General features: G+C 39.8%; 1 protein-coding gene across 1 annotated transcript in view; it reads right to left on the reverse strand.

The window, feature by feature from the left end:
* TTC1 (tetratricopeptide repeat domain 1) overlaps window positions 1-12,355 on the reverse strand; it is a 46,519-nt gene extending 34,164 nt beyond the window's left edge. The window contains exons 1-2 of the mRNA XM_008692435.2: window positions 12,209-12,355; window positions 10,522-10,886 (exon numbers count right to left, since the gene is read on the reverse strand). Coding sequence (XP_008690657.1) covers window positions 10,522-10,854 — 333 coding nt within the window. The 5' untranslated portion in view covers window positions 10,855-10,886; window positions 12,209-12,355. The remainder of the gene's footprint in view (window positions 1-10,521; window positions 10,887-12,208) is intronic.
* Between the last annotated feature and the right edge of the window lie 573 nt (window positions 12,356-12,928).

The following is a 12,928-nucleotide window of genomic DNA, read 5'->3' on the forward strand; positions in this document are numbered from 1 at the left end:
CCTGCTTGTTTCCCTCACTCGCTGGCTGTCTCTATCTCTGTCGAATAAATAAAATAAAATCTTAAAAAAAAAAAGAGAAATATTAAAACAGTACACTAAAAAATTATCTAATATAAAATAAAAGCACAAAATTAAAAAAAATTAAATTTAAATTATAAAATATTTTTAATCCCCCTTGCTATCAAGAACTAAGGCACTTGAAAAGACACTGCTCTAGAAAATGATATCCAGGCCCACAGATCTCATCTTTAGTTATTTCGAGACCTATGTTAAAATAAACCTCTACGTTTATAGCAGCAGCGTCCACAATAGCTAAACTATGGGAAGAGCCCGGATGTCCAACAGATGAATGGATAAAGAAGATGTGGTATATATATATACAGTGGAATACTACTCAGCTATCAAAAAATTGAAATCTTGCCATTTTCAACAATGTGAATGGACGAGAGGGTATTGTGCTAAGCAAAATAAGTCAACTGGAGAAAGATAATTGTCATATGATCTCACTCCAATGTGGAATTTAAGAAACAAAACAGAGGATCATGGGGGATGGAGGGAAAAATAAGACAAGACAAAATCAGAGAGGGAGACAAATCATAAGAGACTCTTAATCATAGGAAACAAACTGAGGGTTACTGGAGGGGAGGGTAGTGGGGGGATGGGGTAACTGGGTGATGGACATTAAGAAGGGCACGGGATGTAATGAGCACTGGGTGTTATATACAACTGATGAATCACTGAACTCTACTTTGAAACTAATAATACATTATATGTTATTTGAATTTAAATAAAAATAAAAAATTTAAATTAAAAAAAAAATAAACCTCTACCTCACTGAATCAGGCACGTACACTACAGATCTTCAGTTGTTTTTCTATAGTTAATCCAAGGCCATTTTCCACTGAATTAGTAAAATGGGTTATTTGTAGATGAACAAATTCAATTTGCAAATGTTTAAAATCTATTCTTTTCCTTCACAAATATAGGTATTATGCTCAGGATCTTTAATTTTGTTCTGTTTTCCAGGGAATGATTTTCTTGGATCACAGGGCAAAAGAATTTCACAAGATATGGAGAATTGTACTTTCTTAAAGATAAAATAACTGTGAAATATTAAATTGCAAAACACCATCAATATAACACATTTCTATACTTTGAAACTAATCAATTCTTGTTATTTTTAAATTTCATCGCCACTGAGACCTTCCAATGGTGATCCAACCTGAGTGTAAATGTTTTTGTTTTTAAGTAGGCTCCATGCCCAGCATGGAGCCCAACACGGGGCTTGAACTCATGACCCTAGGATGCTTAACCTAAGCCACCCAGGCGCCCCTAAATGTGGTTGTTTTGATTAATGATACCACTTTAAACTAAGTTAGTTTTTAACTGATAATCTGACAAACAGGTAGAAGGGAAGCATTTGGAAAAGGATACAAACTTAGTCTGAGTTGATACTAAAATTTAATTAAATCACTGAGACAAAGATGGACTTATAAGCATGATGCTAGGACAACCTGGTAGTCATTTGGAAAAAGATAAAATTAGAATAATATTTATACACCTTACACAAGAGTAAATTCTATGTAGACTGGAGATCTAAATGTAAAAAGTGAAACCATACAAGTACTGGAAGAAAATATAGACGAACTCCTCTTTAATCTCAGTGTGAGGAATGGCTTTCTGTGACTCAAAATCCTAGAGAATTTAAACTGATACAACTTTAATCTTGGGGTAAACTGGCAAAATGTCAGAAGGTGTTCCTCCATTCCCTTATTAATCACGAAACCACCACCTTCACAATGCTAGCTAGGAATATTCCCTATACTTAGGATTAGTGAATAGAACAGAAACAACTTAGAGCTTGTAAGTATACAACCCTTCTGTCATTAAATGACAAAAACTGGCACTGAATACACTAAAAAAAGTTCTCTTAATGATCCTGCAGTGATCGTGTGTTTAATAGGCAACAGGGAGAAAACCAAGATGTTCACACCAGCAAGTTAATTTCCAGATCATGAATCTATCAGCAGCTCTCTGCTTCCCCCTGCAGTTTTGTAAAGTAATTGTTCCAAAATAAAACAAGTCAAGCACTGTGGCCAGAGATCGACCACATAAAGGATCAAAGAGAGTGTTAAAAAACAAAAATTAAAAAAAAAAAAACCCACCACCAACAAAAAAAACTACATGCTTGCTAAAGGGCTGGAAAATGGAGGCACATGCAACAAAACTTTTCTGCTTTGCTCTTATCCAGGTGAGATGAAAAAACTACACACTGAAAGGGCTGGGGACACCAGTCTCTCTATCATTAAAAAGGAAAAAAAAAGCTTCAGTTTTGTTTTCTTTGAAACCGGATGTGGAAGCCTTCCACATACGGATACTTCTGTTCTCTCCACAAGTCACTTTTCGAAACCCTCTAGGGAGTCTGGAGGGAGGATCTCTGGATTTAAGCTGTAGTTAGAACCTGACCTCTCATTAAGTCCTGTATTTCTCAGGAAAGATGACTGCTCTATGAGGAACTAACCTTGGAAATAGTTCCTTCTAAGCTCAGAAAATTCTATTTCCCAAAAGTCTACTTGATAGAACTAAGCTTCCTTACGTTAGCACTGTTTAAATTCTGCCCATCAAGTCTGTTTTAGGCCCCAACCACTGATGAAGGTAAAAGAAAAACATCCCATCGGTATTCTTCTGATGTTAGATGCAGTCAGTATACTGGTTACACTTGTGTTTTGGAAGCTTGGTGGTGTGTCAATCTGGCTTTCTCTCTCTCAAAGAGTGGCCACAGTCCCACCTTATCAAAATGACCTGGGGACGCTCATTAACAAAGCAGAGTCCTGGCTGCCACCTCACAAGTCTGTGCTATCAGACACTTCTCAGGACTTACATTTCCTGTGACTCTTAGGTACAATCAAGTTTGAGAACCATTGATCTACATAAAGTGATCTTCCTTAATAAACACAAGGAACACCGAATGGCACTTTAATTGTTTCATCGGCAAACAATCTAAATGATCCCACTAAGGGATGCCTGGGTGGCTCAGTCACTTGAGTTCTGCTTCTTGATTTCAGCTCAGGTCACGATCTCAGGGTTGTGAGATCAAGGCCCAGGTTGGGCTCTGTGCTCAGCAAAGAGTCTACCAGTCCCTCTCCCTCTACTCCTCCCCCTGCTCTCTCTCTCTCAAATAAATAAATAAATAAAATCTTAAAAAACAAGCCCACTAACTTCCAAATGTTTTGGAGTAAACATTTTGGAAATATTATTTCCCCGATTTAAACTCGGATCAGAAATCTAAGGTCCCTTCCAATTCTTAAGTTCTAGGATTTCATTTAATCACTTGTCAATAGTGTTCATTAAACCCAATACTAGTAAACGCTAAGAAATTAATAAATGTGGCAACCTTAGTTCAAAAGGATGCCCATGAAAAATGAAATAAAAGTGTTTTCTCATAAGGTTAACAGAATATGCAGGTCACTACAGAAAAGTCACTGAAAACTCTCTGGAAGCAACCAAGAGAATGTTCCCTACAAACGTGCTCACTGTTAGAGCAACACTGGAAATGATTATGAAAATAATGCAAAAAAGTAGAAGAAACATGGAAATCAAAAGGATTAAGTACTGCGGGAGTTAGGAAAAATGAGAGGCAGGGAAAGAACTGACAGAGAACTTCTGCTCCAAACCAGTACTTCGATAATGGCTCCTGGTTAAACACAGTCTTGAAGGAAAGAACAATCCTTTATGCTTTCAGAGACTACGGAAAACGTCTTAAAATCCCAGAACCTTGTGCTCTGAGTACATGTGCACCAAGCAATAGACTTCTGTGTCCCTTACTTAGATGGATCTACAGGTGTACCTATTTGCGAATGAATACCACGCACAAACAACTGGCAGGAGGCAGCAAACCCATTAAAATGACTAAATCTGCATTTTGGCTCACAAATTAACTTTTTCATTTACAGCAAGAATTAAATCACTAGAGCCCTAATGAACTCAAAGTCCCTCCGTCTTCTCCATATTTATAAATGGTATCACCATCCACCCATAGTAGCTACAGCCAAGGAATCGTGCTATATACCACTTTCTCCTCTTCCGTGGAATATTTCCCTCTCACACTGGCACACACTTAACTCCTTGCCCCTTTCCAGTCTTTGCTGATATACAACCTCTCCAGAAAGGCCTTTCCTGACCAGCCAATCTAAAGTAGTCCTTCCCGTCCTTCCAATCCCACCCCTGTCACTTCATCTTATCATTTTCATAAATTTATTTTTTTCATTTTTTTTTTAAAGATTTTATTTATTCATTCGACAGAGAGAGAGAGACAGCCAGCGAGAGAGGGAACACAAGCAGGGGGAGTGGGAGAGGAAGAAGCAGGCTCCCAGCGGAGGAGCCTGATGTGGGGCTCGATCCCAGAACACCAGGATCACGCCCTGAGCCGAAGGCAGACGCTTAACGACTGAGCCACCCAGGCGCCCCATATTTTTTTCATTTAAAAAAAAAAAAACCTTCCAGCTATGAGAGAAGAGAAATCCTCTTGTCTCATTTACCACTGTATTCTTAAGTGCCTCAAACAATGCCTGACACGTGGAAGAAATGCAAATATTTCTGGAGTAAATAAATGAATGAGAGAAACTGTAACTTATAAGATCAATTACTGGCTCTTACGGCAGAAATAATCACACCATTTATTCAACAGCTATTTGATGAAGGAAGATGATGTGCAAGGCCCTAAGACAGAGGTCCTCAAACTTTAGTGAGCACCTAAGAACTACCCAGGGAGGGGCGCCTGGGTGGCTCACTTGGTTAAGTGTCCGTCTTCGGCTCACATCATGATCCTGGAGTCCCTGGATTGAGCCCCACATTGGGCTCCCTGCTCAGTGGAGAGTCTGCTTCTCCCTCTGCTCCTCACCCTACTCATGCTCTCTCTCTCAAATAAATAAATAAAATCTTAGAAAAAAAAAAATTACCTCAGGAATATAAACATGAGGACTAAACTCCACTGTGACAAGTAGCCCATAAAAGGTGATTCTACTAGTGTTCCCTCTCTCGCTGGCTGGCTGTCACATAAATAAAATCTTAAAAAAAAAAAAAAAAAAAAGGTGATTCTACTACAGGGTCAATAGCACCGCAATGCAGTATGTTCCAGAGGTCCCCATACTACAAAGCATCTTTGCATCTAACATTATAGCAACAGTTCCCACGTGCTACCAGATTTGTCCTTTACTTCGACCAGACCTTTGAGAAGCACTTATTTGCTTCACAGATCTAGTACATTTCAAGTGTTTGCTGAAATCCCATTCCTCTGGGTAGTCATGTCGACATTTAAGCGTTTTCACAAAAGGTTAAGATACACACACACATATACACAGTGCTTTCCTTAAGAGATTTTGCCTGTTTTTAAAAATCTTTACTGCCTTCCTCCTCCATTACTTTTGTTTTTATTTTTGCCCCTTCCCCCCCTCCTCTCCATTACTCTTGATTTATGAGTTCTGCCGAGAACTGGAACTCCTCTTGAGCCCAGGTTATCTTCCTAAGTGCAGGGCGAGTCAAGTTATCTTGAAAAATAGGCTTTAGCTATTGATACGATTCTGCCTGAAGAGAAACAATTACCAATACACAGATCCTATAACAGCATTTCTTTCTAAATCCTCAAAGGTCAGCTTTATAAGCTGTTTGGTAAAAAGTCCATGCTGGTGGTAAAGAATCAATTTTTATTTATTCATATTCTTAAAACAGAGTAACTTGTGTTGCTGTTGATTTAATGTATGCTTACTATAAGAAAAAAGTGGGGAATAAGAAAAATAGGTGAAGGGGATTAAGAGATAAAACTTACAGTTATAAGTCATGGAATGAAAAGTACAGCATAGAGAACATAGTCAATATTAACTTTGTATGCTACTTCATGGTAAGAAATGAGTAATATATTGGGGTGCCTGGGTGGCTCAGATGGTTAAGCATCTGCCTTCGGCTCAGGTCATGATCCCAGGGTCCTGGGATGGAGCCCCGCATCAGGCTCCCTGATCGGCGGGGAGCATGCTTCTCCCTCTCCCTCTGCTGTTCCCCCTGGTTGTGCTCTCTCGCTCTATCAAATAAATAAATAAATAAATAAAATATTTTTAAAAAAAGAAAAGAAAAAGAAATGAGTAATATATAGAATTGTCAAATGACTATCTTGAACACCTGAAACTAATACAACATTGCATGTCAACTATACTTCAAAAAAGTGTATTAAATATAAATAAAAATTCAATAATCACATCCCATATCAGTCCAAACTTTTCTGTATGAACGTATTTTCACATAGGTTTTCAACTTAAAAGGAAACATCACTGACTACTCTATAACCTGCTGTTAAGGGAAAACACCTCTTGTGTGTCTCCTCTACTGTCAAAACTCACACGAACACTTCTGTGACCAGATGTGTGGGACTTTCCCCCACACCCAGCAACTCCCAACTCCACAGCAGACACCAGCTGCTGTCCTGCAACTTAACTCAATTTGGACACAATCCACCTGAAGATAGCGTCAGATCCTACAAATTAAAGGCTCGGTGCCACAAGACTGGCCCCAACCCCACCCCTGCTTCAGATGCCAACTGCAAGTCCAGGCAGTCACCTCTGCGTCTGACCCATGGGCTATAAATTAGAGGTTCCCATGACCTCTTCCTCAGGTGCAATTAAATTGCTAAAGAGGCTCACAAAACTCAGGAAAACAGTTTACTTACTAGATTACCAGTTTATTCTACAGACTAGAACTCTGGGAATAGGCAGCTAGAAGAGATGCATAGGACAAGGTACGTGGGAAGGGGCACTGAGCTTCCATGCCCTCTGGGTATGTCACCCTCCTTGCATCTCCACAGGTTCACCCAGTGTGGAAGCTCTCTGAACCCTTCTTTTGGGTTTTTAATGTCGGTTTCAGTACATAAGCACGATTGGTCAAATCACTGGTTACAAGTGATTAACTCAATCTCCAGCCCCCGTCACCTCACCAGAGGTGGGGTGGGGCAGGGTGGCACTGAAAGTTCCAAACTCTGACAACCAGACCTCATCCATAGGGGCTTTCCAAAAATCACCTCGTGTGTGGTTGAAAGGGGTTTACATAAATAACAAACTACACCCTTATCTCTTATTAGGCAATTCCAAGGGTTTTAGGATCTCTGCGCCAGGAACTGGACAAAAACCAAATACCTATCTCTTATTATAAGCTGTATTATCACATCTGTTTAATTCATTTAATATTACAGACATTTTTCCATGTCAATATTAAGATTTATTTTTCTTTTTAATGACTGAATATGCTACCGCATAAAAATGGCAAAAATGTTTAAAGTAATACCCTCTGTTGAGCATTATTTCTAATGTTCAAAATTATGAATGATGCTGCAACACATCTTTATATATACATCTGTACACATGTCTAGTAACTTCCTTAAAATAAGTGACTAAAGAGAATCAGAGGTTTAGCTGTACTGTCCAAAATGATACACACTACCAGATGTGACTATTTAAATTAAGTGAAATAAAAATTTTAAAATTCAGTTCCTCAACTCTACTAGTCACATTTCAAATACTCCAGCTGATGACTATGAAAATGTGTTAGCTAATGGCCAGCAGCTACCGTATTGAACAGAGTAGATATAGAACATTCCCATCACTGCAGAAGGTTCTATTGATAGCCCTGGTCTAAAGAAACATCCATATAAAAATTGATACCTGTATCCCACAGAAATGACATAGCACTTTAAACTCTCAAAATTAGTACTTGCACTCCTATGTCCTCTCATTGTTGACATCAGATAAATATATGAGACATAGTGTTTTAATTTGCATTTAAAGATTATTGTGGGGGGACTGGATGGCTCAGTCGGTTAAGCCTCGACTCTTGGTTTCAGCTCAGGTCACGATCTCAGCGTCATGAGATTGAGCCCCACATAGGGGTCCATCCTCAGCAGTCTGCTTGATGACTCTCTCCCTCTGCCCCTCCCCGTGCTTGCGCGCCCGTGTGTATTTGTGTGTGTACGTGTGCATGCACTCTCTCTCCCTCTCTCCCCAAGAAAAATAAATATTAAAAAAAATTAGTGAGGCTGAAAGTCTTCACACTTTTGGCCATTGTGTTTATTTTGTTGCTGCTGAATTATCTCAACTTTGTCTATTTTAAAAGAATCAAAGGTATCCTGTTTCAGATGACCTATAAAACCAAAACATTTGGGCAGTGAAGGGACACTTCTTCATCTGTTTTGCTGGTTTCCTAATAATTTCATGAAGATATTTATCAAAACAGCATAAAAACACCTAATAGAGTAGTACCACAATTAGGTGAAGGCAGTCTGTACTCTGAGGTTGTTTCCTTAGTGGAATTAACATAACAATGGCTAACACCACAGCACATTGTTTCTATGAGATAGTGTAACTGTTACAAATTTTTAAGCTATGAAAACATATAGGTTGATATACAAATATAAAATGTTTATATTTGAAAAGTGATTATATTTACACAAAAGTCTGGAACAGAAAAAAACCAACCTCTCAGGAATCAGAACAGTGGGTCCCTGGGTTGGTAGGGGTGGAAGGATGGAATGAATGATGAAGCACACAAAGGAAGTTTCTGGAATGATGGAGATGTTCTGGATTCTGATAAGGGTGAGTTACACATGTGCATATAGTAGTCAAGACTCCCTGTACTGTACACAGAAGTTAAACAGTTTCACTATATGTAAATTACATCTTAATTTTTAAAAGGAAGAAAAAAGTTTAAAAGGCATTGTACTATTTAGAATATTCAACTTAAAGGCAATACAATTATTTTAAATATTTATAGAGGTTAAAATGTGATTCCTGGCCAGGAGACACAAAGTTTTACTAAATTGGGGAATGGGAAGCAGAGCCAAACCACACAACTGTCAAACCAATGGCACTGTAGAAAATTCACTATCAGGGCAAAATATATTAAAAAATATAAAATATATTAAGTATCAGAAAAGCATTGCTAACCTTTTAACACAGACATTTAATCAACGTTTCTAAAAAGCCTGTACCAGTGAAATAAATGAAAGCTGAACCAAACACTCACTTCCGGAAAATCATCTCCCTAATTATCGAACAGTATGTGATTTAATTTTCTGAGCCATTTCTGCTGAGGTAGTTTATGATACCGGCTCATTTTTGCCTTTTATTCTTCTCTTCTGGTGGCACACATTAGCACAAAAGCTAATACATGCATGTTAAAACTAACAAACTTGAAAATGAAAAATGCCTAAGGAGAGACAAGTGCTCCTCTCCATGTCACATTACCTCTGCACTCCCACTGTTACAATGCACATTAGTATCCCAGCCCGTTACCCAAATAGCATAACCTGTTTAGTGAGTGAGTTCTTCAGAAGCCTAAGCTACAAATCTCATTCAAGTTCTTTGCAGAGAAGCTCAGATATTATGGTAACTCTTCAGATTTCCTTGCTTATGAGATGAGAAGGAAGGATATGTGGGGGGTACCAACACTTCTGTCTCCAAAAGTGAAGGCTTGCCCAGTTAAGGATGTGGTCCAGGGGCAAAGAAGCAGGAAAGCGTGTACATTTTATTAGTTATCTGCTTTGTAGAAAGACAGCTATTTTTGTTATTAAATTCTACATTGTATTTTAGAATCAAACAGATCTGGGTTTGAGAATCAGTTCCGCCATTTATCAGATGTGTGATCTTGGGCAAGTTACTAAGTTCTGTTCTCTTGTGGGGAATGCTAACAATATGTCTCACGCGTGTGTTGTGAAGATTAGAGGAAAACACAAATAAGTTTTTAAGCTCAGTGGCTGGCACATTACAGGTGCTTAAAAAATAGTAACTACTATCGCACACAATTCTGTTCCTCAAGAACGTTATGTAAATAATACAGGCCCCAGTCATTGTCTTCTGCAGCCAAACTACCACTAGGATATTCAGGCAGTCATTCATTGCTATCAAAGAATGAACACAAATAGGCAGCATACCATAATTCTAAAGTCTGACCAAAAAATTCCCTTACAGGAATTTCAGCAGTCAACCATCGATAAGGGCTTTTCTTTTCTTTTTTTTTTTTTAGGGGTGGGGGTGCAGAGAGGGATGGAGAGAGAATTTTAAACAGGCTCCATGCCCAGTTCGGACCCTGATGAAGGCCTTGATCTCACAACGCTGAGATCATGACCTGAGCCGAAATCAAGAGTCGGACGCTTAACCACTGAGCCACCCAGACACCCTGATAGGTCATTTTAAAAAAAAAAAGCTAAAAGATATATATAGGTGTTAGAAAAAAAATTATATAAGACACACATAAGAACTCAAAGTTGACCCCCCAAAAAAACAAAAGGAAATCTGTTTGTTAAACAGGCTGAATGCTTCCCTGCCGTGCTGATTTATCTCAGCTCCATCACTACTGAAGCAATAAGGACACAGATGGGCACATAACTCTCTACCACAGATGACCCAATCTATGACACTGTAGCAGCCACATTTATTCAGCTTAAAAAGCAATTTATGTGGCAGATCGTGCATGATAAATATTTACCTGTTTCTCCTCATCTGGCATGTTTTTTTCCAGTTCTATTAAGTATTCTTCATCAAGTTCAGAGGAATTCACATTATCATCAGGTTTGTTCTCAACCTTGTCCGCTCCTGGCTCCTCCTTCTCAAATGAGGCACTAAGGTCATGAAAACACTCTTCTTCTCCCCGGTCTTCCTGGGAATGAGCCTCAACATCCTTGAGCAGCTTGCTCTGGAGATGGTGATCTTTGGGATTGGAAACCGGAGGGCTAGCACACTCTGCTTCCTGGGGATCTGTAACTTTCAAACCATTGAAAAGATCCTCTGGAGCCCTACTGTTTTCTGACTTCTCCCCCATGCTGTATCAGCGAGGGAGATGAAGCCGAAGCTCTGGGAACAGAGAAAATATGTTAGGTAATGGTGCTTATACAGATATCCACCACTTTCCAAAAGTCCGCCTTACGACACTTAGCTTTTAACGGAGACCTACATTAGTATGGTAACAGTTTTCAGAAAAGTGCAAATCCCCTTCAGATTTCTTTCAATTAGTGAAAACAGGTAAATATTAATGTAGGTCTTTCATAAAAGCAAAGTTGTATAACTTTCCACCTTTCGGAAAGGGGGAGTGGGTGAGGTGGGGGGGCGTGGGTGGATAATATTTGCTTTAGGCCATTTCAGCTTAGGAAAGGCTTGACAGGAATGCTCAATTATCAGATAGAAGGGGACACCTTTTGCATCAAAACCCAAAACATACCCTAACTTCCTTTCACTGAAATTCATTATAAAAATTGGTTATTATAAGCCCATAAATAATGCCAAACCTTTTACTGACTCCCCTTTCAGAATTTCATATATGCAACGAGACCGGTTTTAATGTGGCTCTTCCTTTTTCCACTGCTCGAATTTTGTCGGGGTAGCAAAAAATAGGATAAGCCAAAACAATGGCAAGAAAAATGAAACGGCCCTAATCTTTACTCGGAATTAATTGCCAGGTCGTAAATAAAAAAATGCGGGCCTGCCTTTCCAGCACCACCATATGAAGCTCAAGGATAAGTTTCTGATGGAGCTCAAAACACAATTAGTGCCAAAACCGCTATCGTCAACTTCACCCAAATGTGTGCCGTAGAACCAACGCAGGTTACAGTGGGGAGGGGAATCCTGGCGCAGCTGGTCCTACTCAGGATTTCCGTGGGGGTCAGACTCAGGTACTAAATAGAGTGGTCCTCAACCCTGGCTAGACAACATAATACTTGGGACGCTTTAGCAAGTACTGCTGCCCAGATCTTATTCTCCACAGATTCTGATTTTTTGGTTTGGCCTAGGCCCAGAACACCTGTATTTTTAAAAGGCATCCCAGGTCATTTTAATGTACAGCCAATTGGGAACCACTGCTGTAGAAGCTGAGTCAGACCGTCAGCAGCCCCGCCCCCTTGCACCTCTGGTCGCAGCAAAATCACGCCAAAGACCCTTTGTGTCGCGACTAGGGCCCGAGTTCGTCCCAGCTCGTCCCAAGAAAACTTCCAACAGCAAGATCTTAATACTAAGACTTCGCCTCCACAGCAGTGTTTTGTTTCTCCCTGCCCCCAGGACTAGTGGAAGAACGCGAGATTGAGGCCCCAGGGTTAAGGAGGAGCCACCCTACGTTTCCCAACAGTTCGTCCTCTAGCTGAGTCCCTCACAGCCAAAGCAGACAGTCCCAAATAGCTACTCACAGCTCCCCGGCTCCTCTCGTCTTCACCTTCCCAGTCTCCGGAATCTTCTATTTCCGCTCAGTCAAGTGCACTTCCCTCAGCACCAACCAATGGCATCGCCGTTGGCAAAGCATCCTGGGAAATGTAGTGGAACTCTCCGGGAGAGAGCGCGTCGCTGTCGCGTTGTGTGACGCCATTGTACGGACTAAAATGCAAGTGACGGTTGCCATCTTGGGTTACGGGAAGACTCCGCGCATTACTCAGCACGGTAGAAAAAGAGGCTGTCTCGAGGCTGTCTCCATGCTGTTACTTTTACTCTTCCACTCTGGCCTCTTACGCTAGCAATATATAGAGGAATCCTGAGAATAAACCTTGTCCAAAATAGTTTTCTCCCTGATGGTTCTCAAAGTGTGCCTTTCCGGGGACCCATTACTAGATCAAAGCAGTTTTCATAATAATACTAAATTGTTATTTGCCTTTTCCACACCCCTTTCATGAATATAGTGTTTTCCAAAGGCTGTCCCATGTGATCGCTCAATGGCTTCAAAGTAGAAGGAGCTCTGAGAATCCAGCTGTCTTCTATTAAGTCAGATATTTGCATAAACGTAAAACAATGACGCTCTTCTCACTACACGGATTTTTTGTTTGGAAAATATAGTAATTTATAAAAAGATTATGTTGGCATATAATAGGTGTATTGTTATCTTTAATAAATATTAAATATTTTTCAGCTCTAACTTC

Source organism: Ursus maritimus, unplaced genomic scaffold (assembly GCF_017311325.1).
Source record: "Ursus maritimus isolate PB19 unplaced genomic scaffold, ASM1731132v1 scaffold_15, whole genome shotgun sequence".
Classification (NCBI taxonomy): domain Eukaryota; kingdom Metazoa; phylum Chordata; class Mammalia; order Carnivora; family Ursidae; genus Ursus; species Ursus maritimus.